This window comes from Crocodylus porosus, unplaced genomic scaffold (genome assembly GCF_001723895.1).
Source record: "Crocodylus porosus isolate Cpor-Errol unplaced genomic scaffold, CroPor_comp1, whole genome shotgun sequence".
Lineage (NCBI taxonomy): Eukaryota > Metazoa > Chordata > Crocodylia > Crocodylidae > Crocodylus > Crocodylus porosus.
In genome coordinates this window covers 6929590-6951731 of record NW_017728927.1, presented here as the reverse complement: position 1 = coordinate 6951731, position 22142 = coordinate 6929590, and the positions used below count along the sequence as shown (strand labels likewise).

General features: G+C 61.2%; 2 protein-coding genes across 3 annotated transcripts in view; one reads left to right on the top strand and one right to left on the bottom strand.

Annotated features, from left to right (window-relative positions):
* LOC109314632 (testis-expressed sequence 2 protein-like) overlaps positions 1-12362 on the top strand; it is a 14287-nt gene extending 1925 nt beyond the window's left edge. The window contains exons 2-11 of the mRNA XM_019541883.1: positions 508-708; positions 951-1269; positions 2448-2689; positions 3990-4136; positions 4986-5085; positions 6359-6491; positions 10092-10229; positions 10591-10833; positions 11282-11402; positions 11674-12362. Coding sequence (XP_019397428.1) covers positions 508-708; positions 951-1269; positions 2448-2689; positions 3990-4136; positions 4986-5085; positions 6359-6491; positions 10092-10229; positions 10591-10833; positions 11282-11402; positions 11674-11763 — 1734 coding nt within the window. The 3' untranslated portion in view covers positions 11764-12362. The remainder of the gene's footprint in view (positions 1-507; positions 709-950; positions 1270-2447; positions 2690-3989; positions 4137-4985; positions 5086-6358; positions 6492-10091; positions 10230-10590; positions 10834-11281; positions 11403-11673) is intronic.
* Positions 12363-13583: 1221 nt separating this feature from the next.
* On the bottom strand, positions 13584-22142 carry RPL3L (ribosomal protein L3 like). Of its 2 annotated transcripts, XM_019541879.1 has the most exons (10): positions 21876-22142; positions 20673-20865; positions 20018-20186; positions 19642-19777; positions 17870-18056; positions 16860-17020; positions 16204-16305; positions 15320-15415; positions 14702-14821; positions 13584-13706 (listed from the first exon to the last, which is right to left on the bottom strand). In XM_019541879.1, the coding sequence occupies exons 1-10, from the start codon at positions 21876-21878 to the stop codon at positions 13650-13652; spliced, it is 1224 nt and encodes a 407-aa protein (XP_019397424.1). In that variant the 5' UTR covers positions 21879-22142; the 3' UTR covers positions 13584-13649. The 2 variants fall into 2 exon arrangements, with proteins under 2 accessions (XP_019397424.1, XP_019397423.1); XM_019541878.1 differs by lacking the exon at positions 21876-22142 and having other exon boundaries at positions 20673-21394.

The following is a 22142-nucleotide window of genomic DNA, read 5'->3' as shown; positions in this document are numbered from 1 at the left end:
CACAGCCTTTGTAGTTTACAAGAGTAGAGGCAGAGGAGTTTGAAGGTATGTGTGATTTAGTGTTACAAAGAGATAGTAAATTAGCGAGATGTCCTTGGTGGTGTTTCTTCTTATCAGGTACGAGATATAAACTGTGCAGCTTTAACAACGCTCTATTCACTATACATTTTTAATAATATTTCTATTTTAAAAATATTTCTAACACCAGCTCAGACCCAAGGCCCCGTGGGGTGCAGAGACCCAGGGCTGGGCTGTCTTGTAGGGACCACCCCTAGGTGCTATCACATTTTAGCTGTCCCTTATGCACACCCACATGGTCACACCGTGCCTTCTTGCACACACCCCTGTTCTCAATACCCCAGGGGGTGGCCCCGACCCGCCCAGCACCCGTCCCCGTGCAGCGCAGGGGCACACGCCGCCCGTCATCCACCCACGCGTCGCAGTCAGTGAAACCGGCACGTCCAAGCGGGTGCGGAGGACCTGCCTCCCACAGCTTTTGCCTTGCAGAGCTGGATGAACGAGATGTATTTCTACGACCCCGAGATCTACCACCCGCTGCTCACGCACTCCGTGTTCGTGACGCTGGAGGGCTGCGTCCTGAAGCTCTCCTACCCCAGGAACAACCTCCCGCGCCGAGCCACCTTCGACGAAGAGCTGCTCGACGTGGCCTTCGTCAGCCACCGCAGCTACGACATGAGCAATGCCACGGTAAGGCCTGGACACGGGGGCTCCGGTGGCATCCCGGGGAGCAGCTGAGCAGGGGCAGGGCGATCCTCCCTTCAGTGTTTCCGTTCTCCGAAGAGGAATTCCCTTGCAAAAAGAGTCCGCGTGGCTGGATAAGCCACGGGATGGACATGTAGCGCCATCTCTGTGCACAGCCCCATGGCCGACACAGCAAGCTGGGGTCCCCGTGGGGAGGCTCCGTCTAACTGGTCCCCTCGGTGTTGCAGGTCTTTCTCTTCCCGCCGGGCCTGGCTCGGAAGCGGATGTGGAACAAGAAGTATCCCATCTGCATCCTCTTCCCAGAGCACGACGACCTGGATCTCAGAGGCGCCGGCGAGCCCGACGCAGTCCTCCAGAGAGAGGAAGGCCTGCGAAGAACTGCGCTGCCGGGCCCAGATGCAGCTACGAAGCCTCCCGGGGACCCCAGGGAAAGGACCCTCTATCTCTTTGGGAGGACAGGAAGGGACAAGGAGGAGTGGTTCCAGCATCTGGCGGCAGCCTCCTGCAAGGAGGTGCAAAGCCCCAGCGGCGGCGAAGTCCGATCAGGTAAAACCTTCCACCCACCGCAGCTCCTTTTGCACCTCTGCAAGCACAGCTGGAGCAAGGGAGGCCTGGGGGGCTTGTGCTGTTTGCTGGGAGCGGGGGCTGGCAGGGGCAGGACAAGGGGCTCGTGGCAGCAGTCGGTCTGGCTCTGCACACAGGTCGAGAGATGGATTTAGGTGCTGCAGCCGCTCTGCAGGAGCAGATTTGCTGCCGCTTCACGTGACAGGTTATCAGCGGGTACCGAGTCTGCCCGTGCATGAGATGCTGCGCTCAGAAACAGGTGCTGTGTGCTCAGGCAGGTGCCAGGCAGCAGTGGGTGCAGGCTGGGCGCATGCTTGGTCCCTGATGGCAGACCTCACCACGGGCAGATCTAGGATTTTGAAAAGGGGGGTGCAGATGGTGAGATGCGTCGCTGCATAGAGCACGGCTCATGTTTTTCTCCAGGTCAACAGGAATTAGAAGCTTTGCAAACATGCCAGGAGCTCAGGGCATTATCCAGGCTATTATCCAGCCTTATTATCCAGTGTATGATCGAAGGGAAAACAAATCTAACTTTATTGGAACGTGCATTCGTTTACGATACCAGACATTATGTGTTAAAAAAAACCAGAGCGTATGAGGCAAAAGCAATCAAAAAACGTTGTTTCTTTAGCCCTGTCATCATTAGAGTGAAGCGCCTGTCTCTTCAGATCCCTGAAACGAGATTGAGCCTTCTTGAGCGTCTTGCCGGTACATCCAGTACTTTACTGAAAGTTATTTCCACACCTGAGCTAATGCTCACCTGAGTTGTTAATGTTTTTACCTGGAGTTAAGAACAGTCTGCAGGGCTGTGAAGTAGGAGCTACGTTATCAGGAGGGACTACGAGACAGCAGAATAGCAGAAGAAAGGATAGCTGGATTAGGGGAACATTAATGCTGTTAAAATACCGCGCCTCCAGGACTCGCTGAAGTCTAAGCCAAGCTCTGGCTTGCAAATGAGCTCCCGCACCACTCTGTGCCTCAGTTTCCCTGTCTGCACAAAGGAAATGGCTCGACAGAGTAGGTGGAGGCCGGTGCTTTGAGAGGGAAGGGTGACCCTCCGGTATCCTGCTCTTCCTCCTGTACGAGCTGCCCTCCAAGCTCTCCTGCTCTGTAAATCCCGGCTGCCGCCTGCGCTGACACCGCCTCTTTCTCTCTTCCAGGGCGTGGGCCAGAGCCGCTCTCCAGCCCTGCAGGGAAAGGGGTCAGCAGCGACGGCAGCAGCCCGAGCAGCACGGAGGACCTCCCTTCCCTGCTGAAGCCCAAGGATGTCGTTGGGACCATCCGGCAGAAGCTGCTCCTGGATTACAGTGCCTACATGTCTCGCCTGGTGCAGCCGGACGTGGGGCCGAGCCCCCTCCCGAGCCCCTGCGCCAGCTCCGTGGGCAGCCCGACCCCCGGGAAGGTGAGGCAGGCCAACAGCTCCCCGCTTCCCGAGAGCCGCGGCCTCTGAGCAGCAGACGTGGCGGCGTTCACCAGCCCGCCGGCCTGGGCGCGGACTCCCCAGACACCTTCATGTATGGAGGAGACCCGCTCTGCAGCCCCACGTCAGCAGGAGACCAGCCCAGCTCCGTCCTCTGTGCAGCCCCCCAGCAGGGAGCTGAAGGCGGCTATTCAACTCCCCTCGGTCTTCTCTTCTGCAGGCTCAGTCAGCCCATTTCCCTCAGCAGCCCCCAAACCGTTCCCGTTCCCCTCCGCTGGACTCTCTCCAGTGGGGCCCACAGCTGGACACCGGACTCCAGACGTGGCCCCCCCAGTGCAAAATATAACGGATTAATCACTCAGTCTGCTGGCAACGCTCCTGCCCATGCAGCCCAGGATGCCGGTACCCTTCTCGGCACCACGGGCGCACTGCTGGCTCATCTTCACCTTTTTGTCCACCGTCACCCCCGGGTCCGTTTCTGCTTTATCCAGTCGGTCCCTGGCTTGCCCTCGTGTGCGATGCTCTGTGCGCACAAGGGCCTGGGAGCCCTGCTAACAGGCAGGTCCATCAGGCTGGCCGGGGGCACTCACAGCAGCCGCGTGCCCTTTTTGGGGGAGACGTGGTGAAATCAGTCTTCCCAGCTGGGGTCCCCACTGCCTGTTTACTGCCCGCCCCGGGCCTTCGGCCTCGGGGCTTGTGCAGCCCCCCGTGCCAGTGTTGCCTGGTAAATGTAAAACACCCCCAGGTCGCTGCCACCTTGGCTTTCATCGCGCCGTGCTGCAGGAAAGAGAAGGAGCCGTGTTCCTCTCCAACTTACAGGCGGGGAAACTGAGGCACAACGCAACTAAGCACCTTGTCCCAGGTTTCACAGGGTAGCAGCACCAGGCAGTGGGTTTCACGGGTCTTCTCTGCCCGCACCCCAGCTCGCGCTCCCTCCCTCGGCGGGGACGTAGCTCGCTCTCCGTAGGCGCAGGACTCAGCGCCTCTGGGCCTGGCTCTTCGGGCTCTGGGCTTGGCACCATGCAGCAACAGTGGGGCAGAGCGGGTGTCGCGCTGCTGTACAGCAGCGTCTCGCCCTGCTCCGGTTTGATCAGCCATGGACACGGCCAGGGATGGGGCCCCGCGTGCCTGCGTTTCACCGCCCGCCCTAAATATAGCCCGTGGCGTGCACAATGCTACCGCCAGCTGCTTCGACCTGCGAGGCATTTCCTGATCCCTTCCTGCCTGATCCTGATTTCTCTTAGCTGCTCGCTAGCATTTGTTCTCTCTCGCTTGCCCTCAGTTCCCTGGGGACGTGGACGGCAGCAGCGAGAGCTACATGGCCTGGATGAATGCCCTGGTCGGCCGCATTTTCTGGGATTTCCTGCGAGAGAAGTACTGGGCGGACCAGGTGTCCAGCAAGATCCAGAAGAAGCTCAGCAAAATCAAGGTGAGAGGGCTGAGCCTGGGGGGTCTCCCTTGTCTCGAGCGTGCGTGGACAAGCGCCGGAAGGGAAAGCCGGGCCCTAGCACAGCGATTCTTGCGTGATGCATCCATCCCATGGCCTTTGGTACCACAAGAGCCAGGGGAATTTTTTCCCCACGCTCTCAGTGGAGTTTTGTTGGTGGTTTCAGCGGGAAGAGGATCTGGCCCTTTACCTACAGTCCATCTTGGACGATGGATCTGCACTCCCATGAGCCAGCCACCCATACACACTTTCTCAGCTCTTGCATTGGTATGAAACCTGATGGCGATGGGTCAAAGGACAAGGATAAGGGCTTGCTGGGAAGATGCAGAGCAGGGTGCTTCTGGGGAGGCCTCGTGCCAGCCTTGTGAGTGCTGGGACCCTCTAAGCTGCACAGCAAGGACGGGACAGGGAGCCCTGAGCTTAGCAGCGTGTCCTTGCCCGGGGACACAGCACGAGGTGCTCCGAGCCCTTGTCCAGATGTCACTTTGCATCTTCCGTCTGCTCCAAGTCCCTCCGTTGTTTATGCGTCGCCTGGTTTTAACTTAAAGTTAATCGGGAACTGCCCCCGGGGCAGTGCGGTGACTCTGCTCCGGCCGGACAGAGGCGGGGGTTTTGGTTTGAAGACCAGCACTGGCCTGAAGCGAGCAGAACTGAGCCCCCTGGCACACACACACGGCTCAGGGCTAGGAAAGCCCTGGCCTCGGGTATTATTTGTACCTGGGATAATGCTTGCCACAGGTCCCGCTCCGAGCAGTGAGGACCAGCTTCCCGGCCGCACCTTGGTGGAAGTCCGATTGCCATCACCTCCACCTTGCGTTTGCTCCCTCCTAGCTCCCGTACTTCATGAACGAGCTGGCGCTCACCGAGCTGGACATGGGGACGTCCATCCCCCTGGTTCTCGGTGCTGCCAACCCCACCACCGACCGCCGAGGTAAGGGGTCCTGCCGTGCCCTTCCCACGGTCCCCGCGCTTGTACCACGGCTGTGCATGAGACCCCCAGATGTGCGGCCCTGCGGGGAGGGCTCCTTGCCCGGGTCAAAAATAGGGCGCGGAGGTCACACCCTGGAAACAAGGCCTGGAAATTCACCCCTTAATGTCCCCCTTCTGTATTGGACTCCCGTTATCTCTATTAATCCCCCCTCGGGGAGCTCCCCGCCCCCCGGCATTCGTTGACTACCAGTGGGCTGCAATAATGATGTGTTCACTGGTGTCAGATTCAGTCGTGCTAACGAGTCCGTGCACGCTGCTGTCCGCGTGTCCGCTCGTCTCTGCAGGGGGCGAGGGGGCTGCTTATCCGCCCAGTCGCGCTCCCTCACGTGCCTCCAGCCCCCTCCACAGCCCGTGCCGGAGCCGGAGCCAGAGCCGGAGCCGGCGGGGCGGGCGGGCGCAGCCGGGCGCTGACCTCGAGAAGAGGCAGGTGCGGGACATGGGAGAGGGATGAAGCCGCTCTCAGCGCTCACCGCGCTGCCATTTGGTCCGCATGCCCACCACCGGTGCTCCGGGGACCGGGTGAATTTCCCCGTCCGTGCCACGCAGGAACAGGGACCCTGACTGAGCGCAGGTGACCCCCGTGAGCGTGGCACCCCCGGCTTCTCTCGCAGCCTTCAAGCCAGAGTCCCACGAGGGACTGTTTCATCATTCCCAGTTTCACAGAAGAACTGGGGCCCTGCAGGGTTGAGGGACCTGCCCGAGGCCACGCGGGGGGTCTGTGGCAGAGTCCCTGGCACTTGTCTGCAGTGGAAGCAGCGAGGCCGCCGCATCGGCAGGGTGGGGGTGGCCGAGCAGGGGGGAGTCCACAGCCCCTGACAAAGCACCCCAAGGCTACAGATTCAGCAGGAGGTAGACTACAGTCTGGAGAAAGGGGCCCATGGTCTGAACCTGCCTCGTGGCAGGCTGGCATCACCGCTGCTGGCGGAGCAGCTGAGGGGTGATCAGCTAGGAGTAGGCAGCGGATCTGGGGGAGGCTGGAGCCAGAGGGGATTACAGCTTCTCGGTAGCGCTGTGCCTCCCCAGCTCCCCCCGGCCCTTCACAGAGGACAGTGGGGGGAAACTGAGGCACAGGGTGGCACTCGTGCCTCTAGGCCACAGGGTCTTCCCTCCCCGGCCCCGCAGCCCCTCCTGACCCGTGCCGGCAGGTTTCGGCAGTGCACCCTGCTTCCCCCGACTCCAGCCCTGCGGTCACGCGTGCCCCCTCCTCTCCGCAGGGCTCTGGGTGGATCTGGAAGTCACCTACAGCGGGTCCTTGCAGATGACCCTGGAGACCAAGATGAACCTGTGCAAGCTGGGGAAGGAGGCACTGGCTGAGGAGAGCGGGCAGGCGGACCCCGGCGGGGAGCGGTAAGATCCCAGCCCCCACGGGGGTGCTCACCCTGCACGCAGGGCACTGCAGGGAGCTGCTGGGGTGCAGGCCGGGGTATCGCGGGGCTCTGGGTGCCCAACCCCACCTGCGGTATCAAGCCCCACCGCTGCAATGAGTTTCTGTCGGGCTCGTGGCTCCTCTCCCGAGTGCCCGGGTCTCACCCAGAGCTGGAGGACCCTGCACGGCTGTCCCATCCAGGCGGGCTCCCCTGACCCATTGGGCAGGCGGCCTGGCACGGCCGAGCGGGATCAGCCCCCTGCTCTTGTCGTGCTGCCTTCTCGCCGGAGGGAGCGTCCTGGAGACGAGCCGATAATCCGAGGCCGAGGGGAGGAATGGCGGGGGCAGCCAGCACTGGGCGAGCAGGAAGGGCCCCCTGTTTGGAGGGTGGGATTGGGCCATCTGTGCCCAGCACCCTCCATTTGTCTGGACAAGGCAGAAGCAGCTGGGAACCCGATCCTAGGAAGGGAAGCTGCAGCAGGAGCGGGGAGATCCGTGTCATAACCAGCTGCTAAGCCACACACGCCCCGGCTTACTGCCTTGCCCGGCTTATGCTTGGAGTCAGCCGCCGGCTGGCTACCGCCTAATCGTCCCTCAGTGGTCAAAACAGAAACCGCTCCCCGCTGTCAGCCGGGGCAGGGATCGGAGCAAAGCTTTCTGTCTGCAGCTGCAAGCGCTCTCATCTCCTACCGTCCCTAACTTGCAGTGCCCAGGCATTGCTGGGCACCCCGTGCAGCGCCCAGGCATTGCTGGGCATCCCGTGCAGCACCCAGGCATTGCTGGGCACCCCGTGCAGCTCCCAGGCATTGCTGGGCATCCTGTGCAGCACCCAGGCATTGCTGGGCACCCCGTGCAGCACCCAGGCATTGCTGGGCACCCTGTGCAGCGCCCAGGCATTGCTGAGCACCCCGTGCAGCGCCCAGGCATTGCTGGGCATCCCTGTGCCAGTTTTGGGCTGTGGACAGGGCGTGGACTGACCAGCTAATGAAATACAAGCAGGTTTTGGGGTGAGGAGGGCCATGACCCAGAAGGGGAAATATTCTGCCCCATTGGAGGTTGATCCATGAGTGTCGGTGCTCTGGACAGACGTGGGGATTGGGGCTGTGTCTGTTGAGGGCAAAGGGCTCATCAGGGCATGGGGTGAGGGGGCAGCACGTGCACGAACGGGCAAAGTCCAGTTGACACCTGGACATAGAGATCATCAGAGACAGCGTCTAGATCATGGGCTGGAGTGACAGGAGGGCCGTGGGGAGTGATTCAAAAGCGGGGGCAGAAGGATTACGAGCTCTGCTCCGCCAGGCAGAGCACAGGCGATGCCCCGAGGAGACATCAGGCAGGCGGCGATGTCGGGAGGGGACGGGAAACGCCACCTGGCAGCACAGCTCCAGGGTCCAGGAGCAGAGACCGGCCTCTTCAGCGCGTCCCTCCAGCTCGCGCGCTCGGGGCTCCCAGGGAAGAGGATGGGGATTTTGAGGAAACCACCGGACCTCTTGCCATGGCAGAGGCTGCAGGCCAAGGGGCTGGGAGAGGGCACTGCCCCCTTTGCAGGTCACTTCGGGGCCTGTTTTCCTCACCGAGCAAGTCACGGCTTTGCTGCTCGAGAGGGGAGGAGGAAAGGGGCCGCGGCTCTGCAGTGCTTTCCGGGCAGGGAAAGGGAGCGCCGAGCCCCTGACTTCCCCCCCAGCACTTGAATCCACGCCGCTCACACGGATCAGCATCAAATGCTGCATTGCCCAGCCCCAGCTCAGCTCTGGGGTGCCGTCCACGGGGACAGCGAGATACCTGCTCCCCCGTCTCATGCCCGTAATTAGGGCGATGCCATCAGGGTGTTTTGTCTTAACGAGGCGCGCAAGCCTGGATTGCTCTGCAAAGGGCTTAAAATAGCAGCCAAGTCCTTCCTGCCGATGCAGCACCCATTTCCTCACCTAGGGAAGGAGTGGGGGGTGCCGTCGGGGCAGCGACTGGGGGCTAACACCCACTGGTGACTGGTACTGGCACGGCGGATGGGTTTGGCCTCAACTCCAGGGAGATCGCTATCCCTGCCGCCGCGGGAGGGGTCGAGGCCCTGCGTTTGCTCCTGCCCTCTCTGACCGCAGCAGAATCCCCCTCCTTCCCTGAATATCAATTGGATAGTCAACCAGATTTAGTTCCCAGTAGAGAAAGAGCAAAAAGCAGGGTGGGAAAAGCTACAGTGGGGGGTGGGGAGTGGAATAAGCAGCCCAAATTCTCTCTTAGACAACTTTCCTGCCCAAAGCCAGGACCCGAGGCAGGCAGCACGCGTCTCAGCACTCGACCTGCATCAGACCGAAGGTTGCCTGCAGGCGACTGGCTGGGGATGGTCTTCCCTGGAGGGAACTGGGCTGGATCCTTCTGCCAGACCCGGCACCATCAGCTCCTAATAGAAACTGGTGCCTAAATCCCACCTGCATTTCCCAGGGGCTGCAAAGATCCACTCGCTCCCCCCCTCGTGCTAGAGCAGTGGCTCTCAACCTTTTTGGCTCCAGACAGCCCTCCTTAGGCTCATGACCCCCCCTTGGAAAACACCAGTTCTTTGTTTTCACTCGGTTTTTGACTACAGGAAACAAATGGAGAAAGTCTTGTGCTGCAGAGAGCTCAGAGAGGCCACAGCCAGTAGGAATGCTTTTAACCCCAAGGACTCCCACGTGAAACCGCCGGGTGTATTTGCGAGTCGCGTTGCACACCCAGCGGGGCCGACCCCGCGTGGCACCCGCATAAGGATCTCAAGGTTGCGGATCGCTGCGCCAGAGGCTCCCGGGGGGGACGTGGAAACCATTTATAACGCTCTGGGGACAGAGGCATGCACTGCCTCTGCTCCCCGCCGTGTGCCATCGGGGCAGCTAAATCAGCTCCAGCCCTTCCAGGGGTAAGAGGACTCCAAAGAGCCTCTTGCCCAGTCCTTCCCGAGCCCCCAGACCAGCCTGCCCTGGGCACCCCAGGCTTCATCTCCCTACTCTCCACAGAAAGACCAAAAGAAGTAAGCTAAGTTTTTTTTTTCAATCCCCACAATGAAAAGTAAGCTAAACCAAAAGAAAGCCCCTCCCTGTGCTCAGCAGCTCCTTGCAAGAATCACTGCCCAGGCACCCAGCCCCCTCTGGGATCCCAGCGGGCTCAGAAGTGCCTCTGTGGGTCCCCTTCCAGCCTAGAGCACGAGCACGAGCACGAGCACGAGCACGAGCACGAGCACGAGCACGAGCACGAGCACGAGCACGAGCACGAGCACGAGCACCAACCCTACAGCAGGGCTTGCCACATCCCTGCTTATATGCTGCTCCCAGCATGCTGTGCTGCCACAGCCAGCCAATCCCATTTGTCCCAGCATGCCTTGGGGCTGTGTTTATAAAGGTGAGTCCGTGGGGCTAGGCTTGTAAAGAGGGAGGGCAGCTGGTTGGTTTGCATGAGCCAGTCCATGCTATGCAGCAGGGAGAGGTCAGGATGCAAGGGCTCAGCCCTGCTGGTGTCTGTGCCTGGCATGCCCTGTGCAAAGGCTTGTGCAGGGCTGGGGTCCATGCAGCAGGGCAGGTCCCCCCCAGGCTCATGCCTCCCCCTTGCTTTACTGGCAGGGTGAAGCCATGGGTCAATCTCCTGGCTGACAGCGATGCAGAGTCCTCCAGCGCTGGCTCCTCAGATGAGGAGGACGTCCCTGCAGCGGAGCCCTCCGGCGCTCCGGGAGAGAGGATCGTGCCCCCCTCCACCGAAGGGTAAAGCAGGGGAGAGTGACCTTGCCTTGGGGCGGGGTGTCTGCCAGGGGCCATCGGCATCACAACAGCTGGGGGGGGATGCACTGCTGAGTCCAAAGGTGAGCTGCAGCCTCTCATGAGGATGCTAAAGAAATCTAGCAATGGGAGTGGATGTGGGCTGGGATGTGCATGCACTTGAGTGCGTCTCACCCCTCCTGCCCTCCCCATCCGGGTGGCCCTAAGCAGCTCTGTCACCTGTCCTTGCTGGCTACTGCTGGTATGTTGGAGCCCCGAAGGGGCTCTCCAAGCAGGGGTGCAGGGAAGGTTGCATGAGGTGGGGTCTCCACTTGGCCCCCTGCCTTAGCACGGCTCCATCCTGCAGGCCGACAGCCCACCCTACCCCGCCGCTGGGCCACGTCGGGGGCAACAGCACCAGCCGCAAGATCCTGCGCTTCGTGGACAAGATCGCCAAGTCCAAGTACTTCCAGAAAGCCACCGAGAACGAGTTCATCAAAAAGAAGATCGAGGAGGTGTCCAACACACCGCTGCTGCTGACGGTGGAGGTCCAGGAGCTGTCAGGGACCCTGGCTGTGAACGTCCCTCCGCCCCCAACGGACCGGATCTGGTAGGAGAGCCCAGGTCCCCACCTGCACCATGCACCCCGGCTTTTCCAGCCCAGTGCTTAGCAGGGCACGGACAAGGGGCAGGGGCCTGAGATGCTGGGGAGCCCAGGTGGGCGCAAACCCTTCTCCCAGTTCAGAGATGCATCAGGGAAAAAGGAAAATGTCTAGCCCTTGTCCAGTGTAGGCTCTGTGTTCAAATCTCCAGCTGGCTAATAGCTGAGGCTCTTGCTACTTGGTGGTGGCTGGGAGGCCCCAGGTCCCAGTGCACAAGTGGCTACGCCTCCCATCAGGGGAGAGCCCCCAGCTTATTCCTTAACATCACGACGACGATACTAAGGAGTGCTAGCAATAAAAGCTCTGGGCGTGGGCGTGCGTGTACTTCAGCGCATCTCACCCCTCCCACCATCTCCGGGACACGGCCCGGCTTGTAACGGCGTCTCGCCCCCCCAGGTACAGCTTCCGGCTCCCGCCCCAGCTGGAGATGCGAGTCCGCCCCAAGCTGGGGGAGCGGGAAGTCACCTTCATCCACGTCACGGAGTGGATCGAGAAGAAGCTGCAGCGCGAGTTCCAGGTACGCCAGGGCGGGGGCAGCCGGGCTCGGGTCCACCCGGAAGGGGCTCCCAGCCCAGGAGTTTGGCTGGGGCGGCGGGGGGGCAACACCTGCAGAGCCTCTCCGGAGCCGGATGCTACAGAGCCCCAAGTGGCCACGGCCGGGCCGCCTCGGGGAGCCAAGAAACCTGGAGCGGTCTCCGGTGCCTGTGGCCTGAGGCCGTCCGGCGCGCTTCCTTGGTTCGAGCAGTGATTCTTAGGTCTGTCTCACTTCCCCCCCCCCCCCCCCCCAGAAAATCTTAGTGATGCCAAACATGGATGACCTCATTGTGCCCATCATGCATGCCGGGATGGACCCCCGGCCGCCCACCGCGGGGCCCTGAAAGGCCTGGCTTGCGAACAACGAGGCGACGGACTCCGAAGGTGGATTTGGGGCCCAGCTGCTGTAGAGGACTGTGGGGCATTCACCGACGGGCCCCGCTGAGCTGGGCTGGGAACTGCCTGCCTGCCGGAGCCGGGCACCAGCCTGGATCTTCTTGGTTCATCCCTTCATCTCGTTTTCAGCATGCCTCGCCCCGGCTATGGGACCTCTCCTTTAACTATCCGCAGCGCAGCAAGAGCAGAAGCCTTCTCGCCCGGCACGGGAGCAGAGGGGAGACGCTGAGCAGCCAGGAGAGGAAGTCTCCTCTCCTCCGGGGTCCCTGTGGATTCCCACACCAACCTCAGGCCCGGTGGGAAAGGGCCGTGGCTGCGGGACGGGCTGGGCACGGTCCGAGACGGGAGCTCCAAGCCACCAGGACCCGAGTCGGCACCGGGCTTGGCACGGCGCACCCCAGTCTGTCGGGAACATTGCAAGCGGGAAAGAAGTGGGGACAAAACCCCTCCCTGCCCTCCTCCCAATACCCAGTAGCTGTGCCTGGTCCCTGGCCCCCTGCAGAGTGGAGCTGAGTATCATGCCCTGCTGGAAGAGAGCATGTGGGTGTGAAAGGCTGTCTGCATCTGTCTGGGAGCATGCCAGTAGTCCTGCTGCCCCAGAGTGGAGCCCTAGGAAGCTGCCCTGCCAGTCTCCTTCCGGTGGGTCCCTTGGCTCTGGACGCTTTCCTGGGGTCGTGCACGCAAACCTCCTGCCACATGTCACGTGTCAGGAGCACCCGAAAGTGAGCCTGGGGCAGCAGGCAGCGGGGAGCGAGATGGTTGCCTCCCCCGTACAAGAATGGTATTAGCTTCTGGCCAGGGCCGTCCCCAAGCTGCGTGCAATCCAAGGGCTTTGCAAACCTCATGGGCATGCTGGGGCTGAGCAGGGTGGCTGGCACGGCCAAATAAAGGTTTGCATCAATCCGCCGGCCTGGACATGGTCCTTGGTCTTTGCCAGCTCTCTTCCTCACACCTCCTGCCTGTGCTGCAGTTACAGGAGCACGGGGCTGGGGTCTCCTGAGCCCACAAGTCCTGTCCCTGCACTCACAGGCCAGCAGTAGCCTCCAGATTCCCCCCCTTTACCCCTCTCTGCACAACTACAAAACACAGAACAGCAAGAGCCCATGTGCCAAACTCCAGGTAAGAGCAGGGAGACCTCATTCCTCTTGCTGTACTGGGGGCCCAGCATCCTGGGCCTGGGGGCTGTGCTGGGCCTGGACCCTAGCATTGTGCTCCTTCCTTACTCTGCCCCACCAGTCCCTGGGCGCCTTTCTTCTCCCCTGAGACCAGCACCGCCCTGTGCCTTTGCTTCAAGGCATGGGTACAGGCTGAGTGAGTGCATCTGCAGCAGGCAGAGATGCTGCCCAGCCTTTCCCAGCCGCTCAGGGAGCCATGCAGCTGCTCTCCAAGAACAGCAGGTTTCTCAGCAGAGCAACTGTCCTGCTGGACCCAAGCCTCGTGGGAGGCCTCTGTGCCAGAACCTGCCTTTGCCCCCCTTTGCTGGATCCAACAGGGATTTCTGCAGGGAAGAAGGATGCATGGTCTGGAGAGGGCAGACTGGGAAGGGCTGAGCAAAGCAGGCCCCTGCTGCAGGCTGCCTCTGGCACAATGCAAACGGCATCTAAACCTAGTCACAGGCGTCTCCAGGGACCCCACCCCCAATAGGCTTATCCCCCCCTGCCCCCAGAGCAGCATTGCCCACATCAGCACCTGGCGAGATGGCTCCAGGACTCGCTGACGCCCCTCTGAGCCAGTGCCTCCGTGACCCGGGGGGGAAAGCAGGACGGCGGAGGCTTTGCAGTCCCTTTATTGGAAGGGTCTTTGCACAACGATTGTGGACATGGGCTAACGTTCCTTACAGCTCTTCCTGGGCTTCCTGCTTCCCCTTTACCAAGTGTTTCTTCTGGGGGCCCTAAAACAAGTGGAAACAAGAGAGAATTGTACAAAATTTGGGTTGGAAGGGACCTCAGGGGGTCACATCTAGTCCAACCTCCTGCTCCAAGCAGGACCAGCCCTAACTACATCATCCCAGCCAAGGCTTTGTTGAGCCAGGTCTGCAAAACCTCCAAGGATGGAGACTCCCCCCCTCTCTAGGTAACCCGTTTCAGTGCTTCACCACCCTCTGCGTGAGAGAGCTTTTCCTAACATCCAACCTCAATTTCCCAAGGCCTCCCCAGAACCAGCTGTCTGCTTGGCAGGAAGCCTGCCAGGGCTAGAAACCTCTGCTGCTGGGGCAGGCAAGCTGGGGGAAGATGGAGCAGTGCAGGCACCCTGCTCATCTGTTTGCCCAAAGCATTAACCCTGCAGTACACGGATGGGGTTTTGTGGCTGGTCCTCCTGCCCTACAGCTAAATTAGTAGTGCTCGCGTGAGTTTAACCAGTGGTGAGCTGGACTGCGGTCTGGGGGACAAGTGGTGCTGTGCCTGCCGACGAGCTGCCCACCTAGCGGGGGAACGTCTTGGCACGCTGGGTTAAAACTTGTTCCCTGTTTTACATGTAACGACCTGACTTGGGGTTTTGCAAAATCCCCAGGCTCACGGCCCGATGTTGATGCTTTGAAAAAACACAGGAGCAATGAGTGCGGTGCGTTCAGGCCCATCAGAGAACTGCACTACCAGGGTGAGAGGAGCCACATGTCCAGCGAGATGCTGCCAACATAACTGCTGGCTGAACGCGTCCCACTGAGCATGCAAACGGGTTCACCGTACGGTACGGCGTTTCCTGGCTCTGGCTGGCACGGATACTTTCCCAGCTGCCGCGTTCCCCCTTTGCAGACTTCCTGATGGCAGAGCTGACACATCTGTCTCTGAAGCAAGACAGTGCTGGATGCTACCTTTATTACTGGGACCGCGTGCTCAGCGGAGAGTCGGGGCCAGGACGGGACAGACGGCACAGGACACCACTCACCATGAACACTCTCTTCTCCTGCGCCGTCTGGAAGCAGCCGTGGCCGAACTTGGACGTGGTATCGATGAACTTCAGCTCAACGGCTTCCAGCTCCCGGCGTTTTGTGTGAACCAGAAGGGACTGGAGGGGGAAACGACACGCATCAGGCTCATGTTTAATCAGACACAGGAACACCAGATTTGCCTGGGGCAGAGCTTCCCAGGCATGTCCACCAGCCAGTGACACTCAGCTGGCCGGTGGCTTCTGCAGGGAAGACCCAGGATGGTGGGAGTCCACGTGCCCCACAGCAGTGACGACCCAGCTCGTGGGGCAATTTGCCTCCTTCGAATCTGGCTGCCACCAGGGTTACCCTAACCCTAACGCCTCCCGGACCCGCAGATGTTGACCTTGAAAGGCAGCTCCATTCCCGGAAGGGGATTGTGCCAGATAGACCCACGCCAATTAATAGCAAAGCAGCTGCCGGGCAGATGAGACCCCGAGAAAGTCAGGCCGAGGAGAATGGTCTGGTCATGAAGTCCATCCAGCCTTTCTGGGAAACAGCCCCAAGCCATGTCCGTATAGGACTCCCAAAGTCAGCCGCTCCCCGAGGTGTGGACTCATCTCCAGTGGCAGCCTCACCTTCCTGAGAGTCAGCACCCGCTTCTTGGTGCCCACCACGCAGCCCTTCAGCATGACAAAGTCATTGTTCACTTCGCCGTAGTGAGGGAATCCTCCCTGCGGACGTGAGCAGAGGGATGGTTCACAACAGCCCCCAGGCAGTGACACCTTCTGTGGCATGTCTGCTGATCACCAGGAAGAATAACCCATAGTGACCTCAAATCCATCTTATTGTCCACTGTCACCCCCAGGTCCTTTTCTGCAGAGCAGCTGCCCAGCCTGTCCCGGCGCAGGGGATTGCTCCGTCCTAGCACAGGACTTTGCACTCGTCCTCGATGAACCTCAGGAGATGTCTTTTGGCCCAATCCTCCAATTTGTTGAGGTCTCTCTGAATCCTAGCCCTACCCTCCAACATATCTACTACTCCCCCCAGCTTGGTTTCAGCCGCAAACTTGCTGAGAGTGCACTGCAGCCCATCTTCCAGATCATTAATGATATTGAACAAAACCGGCCCAGGACCAACCCCTGGGGCACTGCACTTGATACCAGCTGCCAACTAGACATTGAATCATTGATTACTGCCCATTAAGCCTGACAATCCAGCCAGTTTTCTATCCACCTTACAGTCCATTCATCTAACCCAGACTTCCTCAGCTTGCCTGCAAGAACGCTGTGGGAGACTGTATCAAAAGCCTTTCTAAAGTCAAGATGATATTATATATAATGATAAGGAAGGAGGCTGGAGTTGGGGGCAAGGACCCATGAGTGAAAAAGGAAAAGGATCTGGAAAAAGCCCTTCCCAAGGAGCAATTAAGAGACCAACCCAAGGCAATGCATTGCAGCGGGGGCACAACCGCGGCCTCCCAGCGCCAGCCCAGCACTGCCTGCGTCTCCAGCCCCATTACCAGCGGCGTGATGGTCTTCTCGGTCACGTCGTAGCTGGTCGAGGCGTTGTTCTTCACCACCTTGCCGTCCTCTACATGGACCCCGCGGCCGACGCGGTAAATCTAGTGGGGAGCCCAAGGAGAAAAGAGTTAATGCTTTAATGTCTTCTCAGCAGGCATGCCACAAATTAGCCTTGCACCCTCCCCAAGTGCTACCATAATCCCTTTCCACTGCCCAACCCACTGCTCTGCTTTCTGCTCCCTTCCCTATGCTTCCTAAGCTGCTGCTCCACTTTCTGCTCCCTTCCCTATGCTCCCTGACCAAGCTGCTCCTCTGCTTTCTGCCGCTGCGTGTCCTGTCCCATCCCCAGCCTGCTTCATGTCGTGCACAGAAGCTGCCCGGACCACAGGTCAGCTCTCCCCCCAAAACCACAGTCACAAGCCACGTGTTGCAGTGATGGCACGCCGAGCACCGACAGGAGGCTGAGCTGCCCGGAGCAGAGCCGATCCCCCCAGGCAGGCTCTGCAAAGACCGCCCAGCCCCACCACGGCCTAAGTCATGGGGGATACGGGGATATGCACCACAGGGCCCGAGGAAGCCCCTGAAATCACATGTGCTACTGAGAGAGGGGCAGAGGGAGGCCAAGCGAGGGGAGCGGGCTCTCCGGGCACCATACCTTCTTGTTGAGCTCCGTGCGATGGTGATAGCCCTTCTGGCCGGCTCGGGCGATGGAGTAGCCAACCCGGGCTGGGTGCCAGGCTCCAATGCAGGCAACCTTGCGTAAGCCTTTGTGGGTTTTCCTCGGGAGCTTCTTGGCGTGCCACCGGCTTGTCACCCCTGGGAGAGATGGGAGGAGAGGGGCCATCGGGGGCTGAGGAGCCAGAGACCAAAGTCCTGCTTGCACTCCGCCAGTCTCGTCAGGCTGTGACGTGTTCCCCCTGCCCTTGTACACCTGTGTAGGCATGCGCACACGTATGCATGCACATGTGCGCACATATGCATGCACATGCGCACACACAGGCTTTGCTAGCAAGGCAGGGGCTTTTTTGGTCTTTGTCTCATTGCTTGTGGCTTCCCCCAGGATCCATGAGGCACACAGAAGAGCCCCAGCCCCGTGGCCCCATGAGGAGCTGGCAGGGCAGAAATTTGGCAGCTGCTCACAAGCCATGCTGGCGTCCCTGGGCTTGGACCGTGGCTGGGCTGCAGCGCGTGGGAGAAGCTTGCTCCGGGGGCCGGACCCCGGGCCGTTCTTCCATCCTCTGGGCCAGCAGAAGCCGCAGCCCTATAGCCATCGCCAGCTGACAACAGCAAACCATCAGGGAGGGAGCCAGGCACCGGGGCTAACCAGCAAGCACCCACCCACTTTTGCCCCTCCTAACGACCCCTCACGGTTCATCGGCAGAGGAGCAGAAGCTGCGCCCCGGGCACGAGAGACGGTGGGATAACGATTATTCCCAGTCGTGCTAAGTGCTTTCTTCAGATCCTGAAGCAGCGGACACCTGGCTGCCTAGGTCTCGCAGAGGGTAAACTGAGGCAGAGACAGGCTGGCCAGAGCCACGAGGAGCACTGGTGTGAGCGGTGGGATCGTGACTCCAGTCTTCCTCTGGCCACTAGATAACGGCTGCCCCCGTGGCACCCCTGCACGGCGCGTCCATCCTAACTCACCGCACGCCGAGCGCCCCGTACCTTTCATCCCGCGCCCCTTGGTCACCCCGATGACGTCGACCAGCTCGTTCTGGCTGAAGACCGTGTGCACGGAGACCTGCTTCTCCAGCCTCTCGCGCACCCAGTCCACCTTGTCAGCCACTGTCCCTCCGTTCAGCTGGATCTCCATCACGTGGGCCTTTTTCTGCTGCAGCGGCAGCAGCTTCATCTGCGGGGGGCATAGAGGAGTGAGACCCAGCCGGGCAGGGGAGAGCATGGGGGGCAGCCAAAGGGGGGACGGATGGAGCCTGCTCCCCATCTTGCCCCCTCACCTGCAGGCCCCCGAGCTCTGCCCTGATCTTGTACAGGTGTTTGGGAACTAAACCAGCTTGGGCTGAGAAGGGCAGACGGCGTGTCTGTCTGCTATCTGCCTGGGTATGTGCAAATCATCTGCTCCCTGCTGTCTTGCTGGCAGGAAGCCCCTGCCAGGGGCTTTACTGGCCAGACAGTGGTTGCTAGACCCGGGTAGACGCCCAGGAGCAGGGACAGACACAGGGATACCCAGCTCCCTTCTCTAGCTTGTCTGCCTCTAGTAAACCGCTACGCCAGGACGGATGCAGGCAGGAACGTATCCCGGTACAACTCCCACCAGCGGTTCTGCCTTTCAGGCACAACTCCTCGCCACCTGGGAGAAGCTGGCCCGGCTTAAGGACCCACAACATCTTTCCACTGCTTTCTTTTTTCACGCTGGCTGAAAACCAGCGTCAGCAGCACGGATGCTGGGCGTCCCCCCCGGCTGTGGCCCTTTGGGGTACGGGGGTCCCCGGGCGGCTGGGTTGGGGCGGGGAGACGTGCCCTTGGCTCCTTGAAGACACCTCTCCTCTTCCTCCCCGCCTTCCAGCCAGCTGCCTCCGGCTCCCCTGGGCCTGGGGGAAAGTCAGCCCTTGCCAGAGCAAAGCAGAAACCCCGAGAAAACCCCGGAGAATAGAAATCTCCCAGCTGCTGAGACGAGATGCACCCAGGCATTGGCACGCCACGGGCACACACGTGGAGCCGGCACGTGCACACGCACATGCACGCACACGCATTGCCACGGGAGCGCACGCGGCGTGGGGGGAGCAGCGGGAGTGGCCGGGGGCTCCCCAGGCACCTCCGCTCCGGGAAGCGGGGCACCTGCCTCGGGATGTCCTGCTGCCTCTCTCCTTCCCCGGGGCTATCTTTAGCTGGTGACCACGAGGCCCCTCCGCCCTGCTCCAGTGCCCCCGGCCTCTCCCCGCAGCCCAGTGCTGCCACATGGCCTGGGGTCGGGATCCGAGCGACCCCAAGGGAAGCCTCCGAGCCCCAAACCAGCCCAGGCGCCCCTGGATGCTCAGAGAGACGAGAGCCCCCCGAGCACCCAAATCCCCCCAGCCCCGGAGCAGGCAGCAGCTCTGACCCCTGGCAAGCCCTTCCCTGCTCCTGGGTTATTTTTACCCCGTCGTCTGACGCCAGTTGCTAATTCGAGGGGAGTTCATCACCGGGTCCGTGGCCCCGGAGATACCAGAGCTGTGCTGTTGCACTTGGCGCAGCATCTGCCCCCCTCCCCGGAGCCGCTGTCTGCTCCAGACACACGAGGGGCAGAGAAGAGAGGAAACCCCACCGCACCTTTGGGGCTTTGGTGCCAGTGCCCTGGGAGGTGCCTGGTCTGAGCCTAGGGCTGCGCCTGCAAAGGTGATGCACTACCAACAGCCCCACGATGCCCCCGCCCTGGCGAGAGGCACCCCGTGCTCCCCTGCTCCTGCCCCGCTCGGCTGCGGGGATCGCCCAGGTCTCACCTGCGTGTGTACGATGACCCGAATGACCTTGCAGTACTTCTTCATGGCAGCAAAGTCCTTCTCCAGCTGCTTCTTCCCGTCCTCGCTCTGCCATTTCTTGCAGTACTTGGTGAAGGCCTTCTTCTTGCTCTTGTGCCTGAGTACGGGAGTGTCGCAATGACGCTTGGTTGCTGTAACGAGGCGCAGGCTCCTGCAAACGCAGGTGCACGGGAAGCCTGCCCACGCGCACAGTCCGCCCAACACCCAGACCCCCCCAGCGCCAAGCTGCTGGGGGTCCAAGCCCCAAGCCTGTCCATCGCGGGGAGCCTTGGGGGTCTCCGCGGGCAGGTCGGGCATGCCGGCCGGCCGACGGCCCGCGCCCCCGCGGTGCTCTCACCAGTTCTTGTAGAAGCGCCGCCGGCACTCGTCGCTGATGTGCTCGGAGAAAATGGTCTTGAAGTTCCTGAGCCCGCGGGGCGTGTCGATGTAGCCCACCAGCCCCACCACGACCAGCGGCGGGGTCTCCACGATCGTCACTGCTTCCACCTCCTCCCTCTTGGACACCTCTGGGACAGAAGCAGAGGCAACTGCAATTGCAGAGCACCGGTGGCTGGGAATCGGCTATAAGCCGAGTGCTGGTGTCTGCAGGGCTCTGCATCGTTGGGAGAGACGCGCGCTGGCCCTTCCCTCCCGGGTGTGCAGGCAAACATGCCGTGGGGTACAACCCCAATGCCCCGGGACCACGCTCAGCCCGGGCAACAGCATCTATTTCCCCGTGATACCCCTCAAGTCGGGATCTGCCGCAGGCGGCTCCCCGCGGCCCGTGTGCTCCTTGGCTTGCTTCTCTGCCAACACTTGGCCCCGGCATGCGGGGACGTGCGCTAAGCGCCCCCAGCTCACACGACACCAGTCACCTCCACGGCTTTGTGCCCTGACAAATGCAGCCCCGCTGCAAGGGGGCCTCCTGCAAGCCCCACAGGCCATCCAGCCCATTGCAAAGCCGTCCCTTCTGTTCTGGATTTGACCTCAGGGGTTCAGCCACAGGCCCTTACTCAGCCCTGGCCTGTGCACTTCTCGCAGGGTGTGCGTCATGCCCGCTTTGTAGCCCAGGAAGGCCGTCAGGTGGACCGGCTTGCTGGGGTCGTCCTTAGGCCAGGTTTTCACCTTCCCGCGGTGGCGACGGCTTCTCTTGTGCGGGAGAAAGCCCAGGTGGCCGTGCCGGGGCGCCGAGAACTTGCGATGGGACTGGAAGGAGAAAACCAAGCAGGATCCAGATTTACAGCCCGCCCTGTCCGATGAAGGACCTGGAGCAAGGCTCGCTGAAGTCAGCGGGGAGCTTTCCAGGGACTTCGGCGGGCGCTGGAGCGGATCCGGGCTTCCCCGGAGGGCTCCCCGCCGGCTGCTTGTTCCAAGAGGATCCCTCAGCGAGACGACACGTGGCAGCGATGTGAGCGACCGTGCATCTCGCCAGCCTCGCCGTGCATTTTTAGGCACCCATTCACCCATTGCATAGGCAGGCAGACCGCTCCAGAGATCAAACTAAGTCTCCCAGGCTGAGACAGGAACTTCCCTCATCCTTTGCAGTGAGTGAGGAGAAGAGCCCCCCACGCCCCTAAAGCAAGGGGTTTATTTCAGGTTTCTAAATGCAGTCCCCGTGCCCGGCCTGGAAGAATTCCTGCCTCTGAAAACCGCTGACTGGGATGAGCTAAATAAACCGCCCCGGCCACAGTCTCCCTCGCTCCGGAGAAAGGGCCGTAAACCAGCCGCGGCCTTCGCCAGATCCGTGCCGCCGAGGGCGAGTCTCGCCGCTCCTTCGCGCTCGGCCCTGCGCTCACCCCCGCCGGCAGTGACGGAGCACGCGGAAGAGGAGGCGCGAGGGGAGCAGGAATCGGGCGGCGCACACGGAGACGGGACGCCCGCGACGCTGAACGCAGACGCCCAGCTGGGCCCGGCGGCACAAAGCAACGAGCCCGCGGGAAGAATCAGGTCGGCTTTCCTCGCTGCCGGCGGGGCTAAAGGAGCGAGCCCGGGCGCCGGGGGGGAGTTCCTTTTACGGCCTCGACAGCTCCAGGCTAAGCCCGTTCATTCAGCTCTTGCAGGCCATGTCTCCCTTTCCCCTCGCTTATATTTCAATCCGAAGTGGCTCTGACTGCCTCTTTCCACCCTGCTGCCACCCTGCTAGTTCAGTCTGCCGAGGCAGGATCCCCAACCCGCTCCCCGCCGTGCCGAAAGAGCGAACGCAGAGCTTTACCGACCATGGGGCGTCTTCCGCGCGGGGCAGCGGCAGAAAGAGGCCGTCACCCACCGCCTCGACAGTCTAATACCCAAGGTGTTTATCGGCCCGAAGACACAAATTTAGCTGCTGGCTTCATTCAACGCGATATTCATTTCACACTCAGGCAAGCCGGCAGGCTTGGACACTCACAACAGTTGTGACGTGCTAAAGGTCACTGGCTGGTGTCTCAATTTACCCCTGGAAACACTCAGACATGAATGGGGTTGATTGCCAGTGCTGCCTCGGG

Excerpts from the sequence above, each read along its gene's own strand:
- RPL3L (XM_019541878.1), bottom strand. The coding sequence starts at position 21,126 with ATGGGTGAATGGGTGCCTAAAAATGCACGGCGAGGCTGGCGAGATGCA. Across the intron at positions 17,021-17,869 it reads CAAGGGGCGCGGGATGAAAG|GGGTGACAAGCCGGTGGCAC; the intron begins GTACGGGGCGCT and ends CATCTCTCCCAG. Across the intron at positions 14,822-15,319 it reads GGGTGCTGACTCTCAGGAAG|TCCCTTCTGGTTCACACAAA; the intron begins GTGAGGCTGCCA and ends TTCCCCCTCCAG.